At 32.9% G+C, this 16,932-nt stretch overlaps 1 protein-coding gene across 6 annotated transcripts in view; it reads left to right on the top strand.

Annotated features, from left to right (window-relative positions):
- Window positions 1-16,932, top strand: part of osp (myosin phosphatase Rho interacting protein outspread) — a 470,128-nt gene that overhangs the window by 363,098 nt on the left and 90,098 nt on the right. For all 6 annotated transcript variants that reach the window (XM_075295119.1, XM_075295116.1, XM_075295120.1 and 3 more), the window contains exon 4: window positions 8,266-8,331. In XM_075295119.1, coding sequence (XP_075151234.1) covers window positions 8,266-8,331 — 66 coding nt within the window. The remainder of the gene's footprint in view (window positions 1-8,265; window positions 8,332-16,932) is intronic.

The raw sequence follows: 16,932 nt of genomic DNA on the forward strand, positions 1-16,932 counted from the left end.
GTAGTCTATGAAAACCAGTATTTTTTAGTTTATGATGAATTTTTTGTTTATTATGAATTTTTTTCATACAATTTATGAATTCCGTGTTTGGAAAATTTGTTGGAACACTATTCATAAAATAAATATATTATTTTTTGTGTGTATTTTGTAACCATGCTTGGGTTTGCCGTCTTTCTGAAAAACAACTTTATCCTCAAGGTAGGAGCAAACCTCCACAAACTCAGGCAAATTTGATTGCACAATGACAAGTTAGTCTTCTTTTTTCATGATTGCTTATCACTAACCAACGGCCAAGTGTGTCACCATCTTCATACCATGAACCTTCCCCGCTATGTTTTATGGTTTGTATGATGTGGTTTTTTGGAGACTTTGTCATTACCAGTAATGTTCGGAGGTCCTTACCAGTATTGCATCAGATTAAAACCGGTTTATTTTCGTTTCATCTGACCATTTAACTTATTTCCACTCATGAATGACCCAATCTGCAAAAAGTTTTTGCCTCCCACTGTACATGAAAGAAGCACAGGTGTGGTGAAAAAATGGTTCAATTTGGGAAGAATAATTCTCCTATGTAATATCAATAAGAATTTAGCATATGAGTCCCAAAATTAATCATATCCCACCGCCAATTCACGTTCGAATAACATCCACTTGCTTTCGTCAATCTATTTTCCAAACTTACTTAACACTCTTCGTTACCCATACACGTACTGCTTATCGTCACCGAAGGAAGGCGGTTTGTATTAAAATTATCAATTTGGTTTGCTTTGTGGAAAACCTTTTTATGTGGTTTTGTCGAGATTAGTATATGTAGTTGGTGATATCGGGGTATTTCCAGTTGTATGATGTGCATATTTTTTTACCTTGGCGTAATACGTAAATTAGCAATGTTAGATAACACGTAGCTTGTATTGCATTTCCTTATGATGCAAAGAAATACAAAAGAAACACCAACACTTCAGGCTGATGACTTTGAGGATAAGATGACCACAAGCAAGAAAATAAACTCTGTTCTCGTAACGAAATTGTAGAAGAGATATAGTTTTTGTTGTTGTTGTTGAGTTGTTTTTCTAAGGCCGAAAAAAGGTTATAGGGGTAGCCCATTAGTTTAGGCTCCATTAGACCATTCACTCTATTAAAAGGGACCTCCAGCATAACTGGGAAGGACTATCCACTTCGTAGGAGCAAATAGCTTTCGATTACTCGCGGACCTTGAAAATGTTAACTTCAGTAGTCTGCTAATGTTTTTGGAACAATCTGCTGGGTTCAACAGAAGAAAATAATCGGATGTGTTCAATGGTAAAAAAAAACTAGAAGAGCCTTTATGTAACAATTATTTTTAGTTAGTATGTTATAACAATGGACGGAATAGTCTAAGTGAGTCTGAAATAAATTCGGGCTGTCAATTTAACCTTAAAGACAGCATATTTCGTGTAAGCATCTCATATTGCAATTATTAAAGGCGTGAAATTTTATTAAACGAAAATTCCACGAACATGCAGTAAGTTTTTGGAAAGAGGGAATCAAGAACGTTGTTGCTTTAGTCTGCAATGCAATATAGCCAATATTTACATTATGAATTTGTGAAAAATATTCAATAAAAAAATTAATTGATTTAATTTATTTTGGTATTGGAACAATGATTTTTTTAATTGACTGATATTACCATTTCCGTGATTTATTACAACAAATTTCGATTAAAATAATGTAATGATTAACCCAATTTGTTTTTTTTTGTCCGCAATACTGGAATAATCGTAATAGTGAAGTGAAACTGATAAGTTCATGCAGAAGGATTTATAAAAAGTTCTTTGTGTCAACTGGAATCAAATATGTGTCTTTTTGCGTGTAGGTTTATTTTCGACCATATTGTGCTATCGTAAAACTCACCTTTATATATGATTTAACATTTTATTAGTTTTTGTAATTAATACCTCATTACTTTGTTGTAAATTGTTATAACCACCTTTTGACGTCTTGTTAAATTCGTTTCAAATTTGACATCTGACATTTCATTGCCACTAGAGTCAAATGTGTAACATGTGTATAGACTTGAAATGGAAACTACCTTTATTGATTACATGACCCAGAATAAAACGTAATTTAATTAATTTCAATGTGTTTAATAGAACGCGTAATAGTAGTTAAAAGGCTTCTATAGCATGACAACTATTTAGAAATGGGAATGAAAAGTCAAAAGTAAGGTTTGTAATGCAAAACAAACTGAAAAATAAACTATTTCAAACACAATAATTTTAGGAAATTTATTCGCAATTCGTTAGATTCTCTGCTCCAAACTTTAAAGTTAAATTTTATTATTTTTATCGAAATTTTCCACAGCTTAATGAAATCTTACGTTTTTTAAGTATGTATCAAAAAATTTATGAACTAAACGTGTGTATAAAGTTCAATGACCGCACACATAAGTTCAGTATGAACTAAAACAAATGAAAATTTTCGTACGATTCCCAAAAATAGTAAGAATGAACTACTGTATGGCTAAAATGGTCATGATTTGCCGCCAATGATTTTCTTCTTCACTTTTTAGTTAATTTTTTCTTCTGTGAGATGATGTAATTTCGTGAATTGCAGTTAAAAAGTACAACAGGGCATTAAAATTTCCTGGTTTTAACAACGCTTTGTGGAAATCTCAAAATGTGGAGTAAAATTTAGTTAAATTTTCGTGCTTGGTAGTTCATTCTTCCTATAAAACAGTTCGCTTTTTTTCGGTGTAGTGAAATGTGGAGATCGGTATATATGAGGGATACACGTATATATAGTACGATATGTTCCATTTGCAATACACGCAAAAATAATGCTATACTTATAGCAAAAATAAGTGCTAAGATGATACATATGTTCGTTCAAAAATTATATGTCAACAGATGGAATTTTTAAATATAATAACTTAATTATAAGGTCATAATGACTTCATTGTAAAGTTGATCGACTTTTGGACCAGGAAAGAAAATTTGTATCGGAGAAATGCGTCTTCTATGCTAAGCAAAATTTGCATTCGTATTTTAAGGTCAAGAAAATCTTTCTCTTCACGACAATATTTTTTTTTTCAGTGTTCACATCTATCTAAAGAGGTTAGCTTGCCCATCTTGCATACAAAAGGTCATGTGTTCAATCCCAGTTTCGACCAACCTCCATAATTTTTTTTCTCAGTAGTAATGCTGGAAAAGTTTTTGAAAAAATATAGTCGTGAGTCCAAAAATTTCATGTCCTTGAAATACGAATACGAATATTGTTTAGCATTTGTCAAACAATTAAAATATGTGCTTCAAAATTTTTGAGTTAAAGTAATCGTCTTTAAATTAAATAAAATATTGGATCTTTAGGTTTAACACAAAAACGCTTCAAATATAGACTAAGACCATTAGCGTAGCTAGACAACTTTCCTAGGGGGGCTATAGCCCCCCTAGCTAAAAATGTATAGACTGAACTAATAGGTTCAATTATTGTTTTATTTCATAAAAATTAATAAAAAAATAGACATCGACAATAAATTTATAATAAAGCAACTAAAAGTAGTTCCACACTTTTCCCATAAAAAAATTGGGACTTGTTTTAAAGGCACAACTTTAAAAACACTTCCAAACATGTCCTCACAAAAAAGTTAATTATATTAACTACACAGAAAGTTTTTTACTTCAGTTTTTTCATATTTTAATGCCTAATTTTTGTTTTCTTTTTTCAAATAGTTTAAAAAAAGAGTAAGAATAAATAATATGGTAAAAATTATTCAAATTTTGCCACAAAAATTCTAAATCCATTATAGAAAAATCGATAATTTTTGAAAATATTCAAACAAATATAAAAATTATTATAAATTGATGTTTTTTGAAGGTTAGGTTAGGTTAGGTATATAATTCTAACAAAAGGTCGACCAAAAATCAAATAAAAAACGAATAAATAAAAATTATTTATTTGGGAAAATATCACACAATTTTGTAATTCACATTCAAAACACTGAATTCGGATCACACCGTAAGAAGTGATGCAAATTTATTGCAACGGCTGTTGAAACGGTGGACATTCGTTCTATGACGAGTTCCTATTACATTCATCGCTTCTCCGCCAATTTTGCACCACTTCCGGACCAAAAAAGAACATTTTCACTTCTTTTTTGGCGACGCTGCAAGCATTGTTAAAATATTAATTTGTGAAAGAATAGTTTTAATACCAATTACTATTTTTTAATTAAGATGACTAAACCAGACTAAACAATATAATAAAGGAGCTTTAGTTATTCAACTAAACCATAAGTTCAATCACAGCTCTATTTCATAAATATCGGACTTCAAACATTGCCATCGGCAACTGCTACCACAACCCAATCCGATTGTGCATGAAAGTCTTTAGCGGAACTTTGTGCGGTTGTATATACTTGTTTAATTTTTATAAAAATGTAAAATCATAAATAGGTTTTCAAATTCTGGGGGGGGCTAAATTTTTTCTGGGGGGTCTAAGCCCCCTCCCCAGAGGCCTTCCTACGCTTATGACTAAGACTTATTATTTTGGTGTAAAGTTTTTATTTATTTATTTATTATACCCTGCGCCACACTGTGGAACAGTGTATTATAAGTTAGTGCATATGTTTGTAACACCCAGAAGGAGACGAGATAGACACATGGTGTCTTTGGCAATACTGCTCAGGGTGGGTCCCTGAGTCGATATAACCATGTCCGTCTGTCTGTGAACACATTTTTGTGATCAAAGTCTAGGTCGCAATTTAAGGCCAATCGCCTTCAAATTTGGCACATGTTCCTAATTTGGGTCAGAAAGAACCCTATTGATTTTGGAAGAAATCGGTTCAGATTTAGATATAGCTCCCATATATATCTTTCGCCCGATATGAATTTATATGGACCCAGAAGCCAGAGTTTTATCCCGATTAGCTTGAAATTTTGCACAAGGAGTACAATTGGTAATATAGTCATGTGTGCCAAATTAGATTGAAATCGGTTCAGATTTAGATATAACTTCCATATATATTTTTCGCCCGATATGGACTTATATGGCCCCAGAAGCCAGAGTTTTGGTCCAATTTGGTTGAAATTTTGCACTAGGAGTACAATTAGTAATATAGTCATGTGTGCCAAATATAGTCATGTGTCCCATATATATGTTTTTCTGATTTCGACAAAAATGGTCAAAATACCAACATTTTCCTCGCTAAATTGCCACTGCTTAGTCGAAAAGTTATAAAAATGACTCTAATTTTCCTAAACTTATAATGCATATATATCGAGCGATAAATCATAAATAAACTTTTGTGAAGTTTCCTTAAAATTGCTTCAGATTTAAATGTTTCCCATATTTTTTTACTAAAATTGTATTCCACCCTAGTGCATTAGCCAACTTAAATTTTGAGTCTATAGATTTTGTAAAAGTCTATCAAATTCTGTCCAAATCGAGTGATATTTAAATGTATGTATTTGGGACAAACCTTTATATACAGCACCCAACTCATTTGACGGATGTGATATGGTATCGAAAATTTACATCTTCAAAGTGGTGCAGGGTATAATATAGTCGGCTCCGTCCGAATTTGGACTTTCCTTACTTGTTTTTATTTTATTTTTTTGAATTAAGAAAACATTTTTTATTTATCTGGCATAATTTGGATTTTTAAACGCATTTTGACTTTATCGCAAATATAGAATGAAAATTCCAACAATAAGATCTGTTTCCTAATTTCATTTTTAAAGCTACAAAGATCCCTTAAAAGTGTCCTTATTTTAAGGAAGACGCATCTTTGTCTCGGAATCAATACCAAAATCCTTATGTGAGACCGAGGAGAACCCCGAGTTTTAATGATTGCAATTTATATTGAGCCCTGGGAATTACTTAGTCAATACCATTTTCCAAAAATATCGTATAATCAATTATTTTAGATTTCTATAACTTTCTATAGTTTTCCACATTTCATCAAAACAATCCACAGTTGGCTTCTCTAGATTCTACTCTCGGTTGATTTCTTTTACCAATAATGTTTGCATTTATAATATGAGTCTGCAATAAGGCGTTGGCCTCGTCACTTTACTGGTAATTTTTGTCAAATTACCTTTTATGCTGGAAGATATGGATACTGCAAATCCTCATAGATATAGACTCGTAACATATGCTCTGCGGTAGGGAACGACATCAAGTACGAGTCTACACTACCCCACCACACACATTTGTATGAATCTTTAGTATATGCAGATCACCTCGAACCACATGGGCAATTATTTTGTGATTTTCTCAGTTCGTTTTGTTGTTGTTATTATTTTCATTTGCCTCTCTTTCTCTGCTAATCTGCATACATATATCAAAATATTCATTTTTTTCTATTCCTTGTAAGTATTTTTGCTGTAGAACTCCGATGGAGAAAACATGCTATAGCAAATGTTGGCAATAAAAATTTGCATAATTCACTTCACTCACACAAATTAAAGTGATGTTTTTGCTAGTGTGGCGGATTGTTGGCTGGTACCTTTATGATATGAAGGTGTGCTTTTCTCTTGTTGTATGTATACTTTTTTTGTAGTGTCTCTTTGTGGGAACATAGTCGCTATATGGCTGATATGAATTTTATGCAAAATTGATTGCATGTGCATGAAAACTCATTGAATGTGAGTTGATTTTGTCAGAGAATAACATAATTTGGTTTATGACTTGATGTCGGTAAAATGTTAGTAGGTGCAGCGATGGTGTACTTAAAAGGATATAATAATTTTTGTGAAAATAGTCCAAAGCAATTCTTATTCGATGGTGACTTTTATTTTTTTAAAGAGTTATGATATTGCTCCATTTACTAACTCATAATAAACATGTATGTATATAGATAAAGGGTGATTTGTTAAGAGCTTGATAACTTTTTTTTTAAAAAAAAAACGCATAAAATTTGCAAAATCTCATCGGTTCTTTATTTGAAACGTTAGATTGGTCCATGACATTTACTTTTTGAAGATAATTTAATTTAAATGTTGACCGCGGCTGCGTCTTAGGTGGTCCATTCGGAAAGTCCAATTTTGGGCAACTTTTTCGAGCATTTCGGCCGGAATAGCCCGAATTTCTTCGGAAATGTTGTCTTCCAAAGCTGGAATAGTTGCTGGCTTATTTCTGTAGACTTTAGACTTGACGTAGCCCCACAAAAAATAGTCTAAAGGCGTCAAATCGCATGATCTTGGTGGCCAACTTACCGGTCCATTTCTTGAGATGAATTGTTCTCCGAAGTTTTCCCTCAAAATGGCCATAGAATCGCGAGCTGTGTGGCATGTAGCGCCATCTTGTTGAAACCACATGTCAACCAAGTTCAGTTCTTCCATTTTTGGCAACAAAAAGTTTGTTAGCATCGAACGATAGCGATCGCCATTCACCGTAACGTTGCGTCCAACAGCATCTTTGAAAAAATACGGTCCAATGATTCCACCAGCGTACAAACCACACCAAACAGTGCATTTTTCGGGATGCATGGGCAGTTCTTGAACGGCTTCTGGTTGCTCTTCACTCCAAATGCGGCAATTTTGCTTATTTACGTAGCCATTCAACCAGAAATGAGCCTCATCGCTGAACAAAATTTGTCGATAAAAAAGCGGATTTTCTGCCAACTTTTCTAGGGCCCATTCACTGAAAATTCGACGTTGTGGCAGATCGTAAGTCTATTCATGATGAAATGTCAAAGCATACTGAGCATCTTTCTCTTTGACACCATGTCTGAAATCCCACGTGATCTGTCAAATACTAATGCATGAAAATCCTAACCTCAAAAGAATCACCCTTTATAATGAAACGTGGTCTGTAGAATTAAATTACAGCCAGTTTTACGTTTTGTTCTCATTTAATAGTCGAAAAATTGTTTTTGACAAAAAACCTATATGCCTATTTGATCGATAGCTTGTTGCCAGTTTAAATGTAAATTCGTTATATGTCTCTCACACACTCGGTACTTCCATTTTTTTTACTTTCAGCATACTATCTTGGTCTCTGTTTCTAAACATATATTTATAGGAAAATTCTAAACTAATATTATTTTGCATCCACATATATTATATTTAGCTCGGAATCAATACCAAAATTCTTAAGGGAAGGTCAAAATTTTTGGATGCAGGTAAACTTTCTATTTTTCTATTGGACACCCTCTATTTGTTCTTCTAAATATTATACTAGGAATAGAATAAAATTTTATTCACTTGTTATTAATTTGCGTATTACTTTAAATTTAAACGTCTAAGAAATTTAATATTTATAAGCCTATATTTTCTTTAATTTCAGAGATGGCAGAGAAGGTGGTTCGTTCTCTATGACGATGGTGAACTCACATATTCTGTGGATGAACATGTAAGTACAAGTCCAAAAAATTTTTCACAACGTTGATTAAAGTGCTATACAAATGAATACTGTTTTGAATACTAACGAATACTTCTTAGATCCAATAAAATCATTTATCAAACAAACGGAACAGGAACAAAATTTTAGACAATATTTTTTGCCCATAATAAATTTTCATTATTTACAATATTATATAATATAATCGGATAAATTTAATTTATCTAAAATTTCGTTGCGGGAAATCGTTTTTCTTTGCTTGTGATTTCTTTGAAGATAACGTCAATTCGACTAATCGAGTTATGATATTGATCAAAATCTCCCATTCGAAATTCCACCGAAAGTCGAAAGTTGTGACGTCAAATGCTAACATTCCAATAATCACAAAAATCGACATTTTCTGCTTGCTGGAATATTAATCTACCCAATTTACAGACATTAAGAGTACACCCAGGAATACACGCAAAGAAGAAAAAAAACGTTCGGAAAACGTGTACCGGAAACGTTTTTCTTTTGTTAGAGTTTTTTGAATTGCTTCGAAAATTTTAAACTTTTATCACCAAAAAAAATCGTTTGTTACAAAATTTTTATTTTTACAATAAAAAAAGTTATTTTTGAAACAACAACACAGTCCATTTCGCTTATATCAAACATTGTTCTTCCGAACATATCTGGAATATATGTAAAAAAAAAAACTTTGGTCGAAGCAGGGATCGCACCCACGACCCTTGACATGCAAGTCGGACGCAGCAACCACTGCTCCACGGTGTCAAACTAAATGTTTGTTTCTGTTAAATAAACTTTGTTTATTCGGTTCGTGGGCGCCGCAAGTTATGCTATATAAATATAACTTATATGGATATTTATCTATTGATGACCATAACAGGTACATAGCTCAGTGGTTAGTGTACTGGCTTACAAAGTGCATGGTCCGCGGTTCGATTCTCCGTCCAGGCGAAAGGTAAAAAAATTTTAAAAATTTATAAAATCGTATAATTTCTTCTACATTGTTGGTATATTGAGAGAAAATGCAATTAGCAAGAAAACAATGTTTTTTTTTGAGTTTGTCTTTATGAAATTGGTTTTACATCCTGGAAAAGAATAAACGTATATCACAAAAAATTTATACTTTTCTTCCAAATACACTTCCTTACAGCGAAAAGCAAATGAGAAACGAACTTTGTTTGTCTAAAATTTCGTTTGGGAGGAAAGAATTATTTTTTGCGTGTATGATCATCTCAAACATGTTTTATGAGCAAAATTTTATTTTTGGACGGGGAATATGTAAAATGTTTATCGCAACCATGTTATGTTCTCAAAAGTATGTACCTGATTTCGGCAATCACGTATATGTTTTCCGAGAAAAGAACATGATTTCGACAAAAATGTTCCATATTCACCGACCAAAAATAACATTTTGCTCTTTAAACATGTTTGAGGTGATCATATTCTCTGCGTGTAGTAAGTTCAGACACACTAAAAAAAACTATTGTCGTGAGGCCATTGATTTCTTGTCCTTAAAATACAAATACGAATTTCGCTTAGAGTATTTTTTTCAGTATATATCGTGGGTTCGATTCCTGCTTCGACCGAAAACCAAAAATTTTTTCAGCTGTGGATTATCCCACCTCAGTAATGCTGGTGACATTTCTGAGTGTTTTAACGCCGTTCGGACTCGGCTATAAGAAGGAGGTCCCTTGTCATTGATATTAACATGGAATCGGGCGGCACTCAGTGGTAAGAGAGAAGTTCACCACTGCGTTATCACAATGGACTGAATAGTCTAAGTGAGCCTGATACATCGAGCTACCATCTATCCTAACCAATGTAATGTGGATATTCGTTGATAGTATCCGAAGAGTTTTATTAGCCCTCAAAGAAAATTCTTTACAATCAAATGGATTATATTTCGCATAAGACAAATTAATAACAAGTATATAAGATTGACCATGCCGAATTTTATATACCCTCCACCATGGAGCGGGTACAATGTTCTACTACAGATTCCCATTCACAATAGAATTACTTGAGTGATGGTGACTCTACCTAAAAGTAGTCCGATATGGCCTAAATCGCTAACAGACGGACGTAGGGACTATCATCAAAATCGAATCCGAATTTCACCATGATTTAGAATATATATATATACCTTATGTTTATGTTTTTATATATCCCCATCGTATAGTGGGTGTATAACGACCCAGTAAAAAACGCGTCGCCAAAAAAGTAGTGAAAATATTTTATTGGGATCCGGAAGTAATGCAAAATTGGCGCAGAAGCGATGAATTTAACATGGGTTTGTCATAGGACGGATGTCCACCATTTCAACAACCGTTGCACTGAATTTGCATCACATCTTACTCTGTGATTCAAATTCAGTGTTTTAGATGTGAATTAAAAAATTTTGTCATATTTTGACAAATAAATAATTTTTATAAGTTTTAATTCATTCTAATGCTTGTCTGAAACGTTTGAATTAAAATATTTTGAAAAATTCGCAATATATCTTGAATGGATTTAGAATTTTTTTCGACAAAATTTCTATAATTTGTACCATTTTATTAAAGCCATTAAAAATAAGAAAAAAAGGGAGCTATAAATAATTGAATTAAAAGAATTTCCTGTGAAGTTAAAATAAAGAACATATTTGGGAAGTGCTTTTAAAGTTGTGCCGTTGGAAGAAATTCCAATTTTTTTGCTGGGGAAATAATAACAATTATGGCAAACACTTTCAATTCCAAAAAATATTATCGATGTTTTTTTTATCAGTGTAAGATGGTTACCAAAATAACTTTCAGAATTTGATGATTTCGTTCCAATATCGTTTAGAACCTGTGTTTTATTCTTGCCCTCAAAGCATCCAACGATTAGCCATATCACTCGCCATTTCATTGTTTATAATCCAATTTCCTTCCATTTTAATTTATTTTGACATTTTAATTAACTAGAGGCCATACAATTTGGGTCATTTAGTAGATGGAAAAAAGCAAACTGCAGACGTATCTAAAAATTTAAATCTTTCTTAATAAAGGAAATGAATAATTGACCATATGCGCCGAATTCATGTCTTTGGACGCCCATTTTTATCAACACCTTTGTTGTTCACTCATTTCCTGCATACTGCCATAGACCATATCCATGTTTCCAATGTTTTGCAACTATCTACTTAGTTTTACAAAATCTTTTTTTTTTTTTTTGCTATACCGGCACATATGAATTTCAGGAGTGAAAAAGAAAAAATTATGAACAGTAGTTCACTACGCGGTTTTGCAAAGCATTTCTCACGCTGCGATTTGCGATTAAAGATTAAATTAATAAGCAGTTATATGCCTTCTTTCTGGTCATATAGTTGCCATCGCATGGCCAACTTTTAAATGGTCGATCAAATAATGTTTCCTTGCCAAGAACATGTGGAATCAAAAAGACAGACATGTGTAAAAATATGGGTAACTTGGCAAAGCTTTTTGGTTGTGTTCGAAGAGCATGGGTTTTTTGGGGGTAACGTAACCCCTGCATAAATTTATTAACTTGAAAACTTGGCTATAGCACCTAATATCATATGCGTTAAAGAGTTAGAATTTGCAAACACCAAAAGCTCTACCATATAAATAACAGTCGGCAATTTTTGTGTAAAAGTCGCTTATACATGCGAAAAAAATCCATGTATAATAGAAATTGCAGCCGTTTAGTTGAAGTTGAGTAGCATCGATTGTTTTTAATTAGGACTACACGGACGAAAACGCCTGTTTTTCATATGTTTGGGTGTAAAAATTATATGTTTGGAACTCAAATTTTTTAATACATTATTTTTAAGTACAAGCATATAATGTTCATAAACTACACAAAAAAAAAAATTTTCGATATCAATCACACGGATTCAATAAATGTCTTCAATTACGAAAATGATAATATCAATCATCCATTTGGATTGAAACCCAACACGATTTTCAATTAAAAATTTAATTGACTTTTGTCACGGAATCATTTAATTGTGTGATTGAATCAATTTAATAAGTTTTTGACAATGTTTTAATTGAATCAATTAAAATTTTAGTTAATTTCGCAACAAAAATAAATCAACTATTTGATTGATTCAATTAAATAATTAATTGATATTGGCAATACATTCAAAAAACTTATGTATTGCGCTCACTAAATCTTATTTAGTTTTATTTGAAATAAAAGAAAATATGCGTTTCTTATAAAAAATTCAATATTTTATTTTTGTGAATTATGCTATAGACAATAGAATTTGGTTCTTGTTATTTGTGTGTTTTGTTCTAACATAACTTAGACATACAATTACGATCAATAACAACTAAAGGGTAAAAAATAAACTATATAAATCATTATCTTCCTTATCATAATAACCATGTCAGCATGTTCCTTCGTCTAGATTTCCAATAGATCAGCAGTCTGTAGCTAAATTAATTTTTTTGAAAAGTGAATAGAATAATTAGAACTTATTTTTTTAATAAAAAGTTAATTTTGTTAAAAATTACCTGCATAGAATATCAAGTTGAATTCTGAGTTCCAGGTTGCAGAGTTATAATCTTATTTTGCCGTTGCAGTCTTTCACCATAAAATGGCGTATTGTGGGACTCGGCAAGTTTAATTTTAATAGCAATTCCTTTTCTAAATTTCAACACATATCACCTATTAAAATTTGAACCAATCAAAGACAAAAATAAAACATAAATGGAAAATGCATATTTTCGTTATGCACATTTATTGCGATTTTCGGATATTTTTCATATTTTGGGTTAAAACTGAAAAATACAGGTAAACCAAAAATAGAACTTCCTTTGCTACTTCGCATCCATACTGCTCTTGCTTTTAAGAAAACTGGGCGTGAAAAAAAGGTTACAATTTTAAAACATCAATATGATACCCACCTTTGATAGCAAAAATATTCTATATAATAGATGATTTTTGATTAAAATGGTGAAGTTAATTGATTGACCAATTTCACGAAATAAAAATGTTTTTGCACACTTTATTTATTTAAACCCTTTTGTATGACTTTTCGAACGCAGCAGACACAATGTCGCCAATCATGTTTTTCAATTTACGCGAAAAACAAAAACGAGTTACTGTCACAGACGGGAGCCACCGTGGTGCAATGGTTAGCATGCCCGCCTTGCATACACATGGTCGTGAGTTCGATTCCAAAAAAGTTTTTCAGCGGTGGATTATCCCACCTCAGTAATGCTGGTGATATTTCTGAGGAACGCCGTTCGGACTCGGCTATAAAAAGGAGGTCCCTTGTCATTGAGCTTAACATGGAATCGGGCAGCACTTAGTGATAAGAGAGAAGTTCACCAATGTGGTATCACAATGGACTGAATAGTCTAAGTGAGCCTGATACATCGGGCTGCCACCTAACCTAACCTACCGATCGTGATGGATTGAATCAATTAATATTTTAATTGGAAACGTAACAAATATCATTCATTTTTATACCCTCCACCATAGGATGTGGGTATATTAACTTTGTCATTCCGTTTGTAACACATCGAAATATTGCTCTAAGACCCCATAAAGTATATATATTCTGGGTCGTGGTGAAATTCTGAGTCGATCTGAGCATGTCTGTCCGTCCGTCCGTCTGTCTGTTGAAATCACGCTAACTTCCGAACGAAACAAGCTATCGACGTGAAACTTGGCACAAGAAGTTGTTATTGATGTAGGTCGGATGGTAGTTCGGATGGGCCATATCGGTCCACTTTTACGTATAGCCCCCATATAAACGGACCCCCAAATTTGGCTTGCAGACCCTCTAAGAGAAGCAAATTTCATCCGATCCGGCTGAAATTTGGTACATGATGTTAGTATATGGTCTCTAATAACCATGCAAAAATTGGTCGAAATCGGTCCATAATTATATATAGCCCCCATATAAACCCAGATTTGACCTCCGGAGCCCCTTGGAAGAGGAAAGTTCATCCTATTCGGTTGAAATTTGGTACGAGATGTTAGTATATGGTATCCAACAACCATGCAGGAATTGGTTCATATCAGTCCATAATTATATATAACCCCCATATAAACCGATCCCCAGATTTGACCTCCGGTGCCTTTTGGAGAAGCACAATTCATCCGATAGGGTTGAAATTTGGTACGTGGTGGTAGTATATGATATATAACAACCATGGCAAAACTGGTCCATATCAGTCCATAGTCATATATAGCCCCCATATAAACCGATCCCTAGATTTGGTTTTGGAGCCTCTTGGTACATTGTGCTAGTATATGGCCGTTAACAACCATGCCTAACTAGGTCCATATCGGTATATAGTTATATATAGCCCTCAGATAAATCGATCCCCAATCGCACAAAAATTGGTCCATATCAAGTTCATAATTTATACAGCCCCCATATTTCAATTCTGGCTCCCTAAGTACCGTGCAAAAGTCCATATCGATTCGTAATTATTTGTAGACTTACCTACACATACCTTTTTTGTCGAATATATACCACGACTATCTCACAAATTAGAAAACGATTTAAGATACCACAAACCAATTAATTCGATTCTGGATGACAGTCTTTCGTAGAAGTTTCTACGCTATCCATGGTGGAGGGTACATAAAATTCGGCCTGGCCGAACTTACGGCCATATATACTTGTTTTAATTGGTTTTTATTCAGATTTCATTAAATAATTAATTTAATCCCTTAACATATTAATTGAATCCGTTTCCAAACTCAATTAAGTGTTTAATTGAAAACATGTCGGTGAAAATTTTTTGTGTGTAGCATAAAATGTTTGGGACATATATGTAAATATGTTAGAACATATTATGTTTGGGTCATAATATATTATGGTTGGATGCAAACATATATTAATTTATAAGTGGCCTATAAACATATATGTGTTTAGAAAGGGAGACCTGGAGAGTATGCTGCAAGTAAAAGAATGGCGCCTTAAAAAAATATATATACACAAAGGAAATTTCATTAACCATTTTTTTCTACCAGTGTATGCCTAAGGTAAAACATAATATGTTTGAACAATACCAACAATATTTTGTTTGGAGGGTGTATATATCGGCTAATCTCGGAAAATTATTGACCACCATAGATCCTAAAGTAGAGGTGTGCGCGTGAGTGAAATTTCATTCACGCTCACGCACATTCACGAAGCAAAATGTTTATTCACGCACACTCACGTACGATACATTTGGTAGCCACTCACACTCACGCACGTTCACGAAATGAAAACCGGTACTCACACACGAATTACTTTTAAAGACCCACACTCGCGAACGATTCACGACAATGACCTACATTTTCCAATCGGGAAAGAGGACAGATAACAAAATTAATAAATAGGATATAGTTCGACAGCTAAATAAAATTCAGTTATTATATCAGAAAGAATTAAATCTTGATTTTTTTCGTGAGCGTGATTGCGTAGAAATTTTATTCACGCACATTCACGAACCGATTTTATTTCTCACGCACGACATATTTTTAGTCCCATTCACGCACATTCACGAAAGTTTCTCTAGGTTTCGTTCACGAGTCACGTAATTCACGCGTATCACGACAGTTTCGTGTCACGCGCACACCTCTAACCTAAAGGCTTGATAAAAAAATTTACATGCAAAATATAATACTTTCCTCCCAAACGAAATTATAGACAAACAATATCGTTTCCAATTTCCTTGGAAATGATAAACGTTGATTCTTTTACAGGATGTAAAAACAATTTCACAAAGGCTAGTCCAAAATGTCTTGTTTCTAATTTTCTGGCTAATTACATCTACCCTCACTTCCATGAGGTTTAGTAGTTCTTAGTAAGTTTTTCTGTAATACATGCAATGAATTATTCGATTTTACAACTTTTTAAATTTTACCTTTCGTCTAGTTGGAGAATCGAACCGCGGACCACTGTTTGTAAGCCAACACACTATCCACTGGACTACGTTATCAACAGAAAAATATCGCTATAGCTATTAACGCACAAGCAACGCATACAGTCAACCAGTTATATTTATAGAACATAGTTTTTGGGGGCCCACGAGCTGATTTAAAGAAATTTCATTTAACAGAAACATACCTTTAGTTGGCCACTTTCTTAAAATTTTGCATATATTCCAAAAATGTTTCGAAAACTTGTCCGGCATTAAAACTATTATAGTACACACACAAAGAAAATTTCATTAAAATTAAGCCAACGAAAAATTTTCATTGACGTAACGGAACATTTTCATTAATACAATGAAAATATTCGTTAACAATAAGAAACGTTACGTTGATTAACAGAAAATTCGTTATAAATAATAACGAAAAATTTCGTTGTATTAACGAATTTGTTTCATTGGCTGACTTTTAACGACACATTTCGTTAATATAACGAAACTTTTTCTATTAGTACATTTTGACTATAAAACTTCAAAATATGTCGCATTAAAGACATAAACTAAAAAACAGTACTTGATATAAACGAATGGAATGTGATTTTGGAACATTTTTTTATTGGAAAAATAAAAAATTTATAAAAAAAAATTTTTTGTTTTGGTAATAAAAATTTGAAATTGTTGAAGAAATTCCTAAAAACTAGATTAATATTAATCGCTCTTGCTGTTTGAAATCCATTTCCGTAAT

This window comes from Haematobia irritans, chromosome 2 (genome assembly GCF_050003625.1).
Source record: "Haematobia irritans isolate KBUSLIRL chromosome 2, ASM5000362v1, whole genome shotgun sequence".
In the NCBI taxonomy this organism is placed as follows: domain Eukaryota; kingdom Metazoa; phylum Arthropoda; class Insecta; order Diptera; family Muscidae; genus Haematobia; species Haematobia irritans.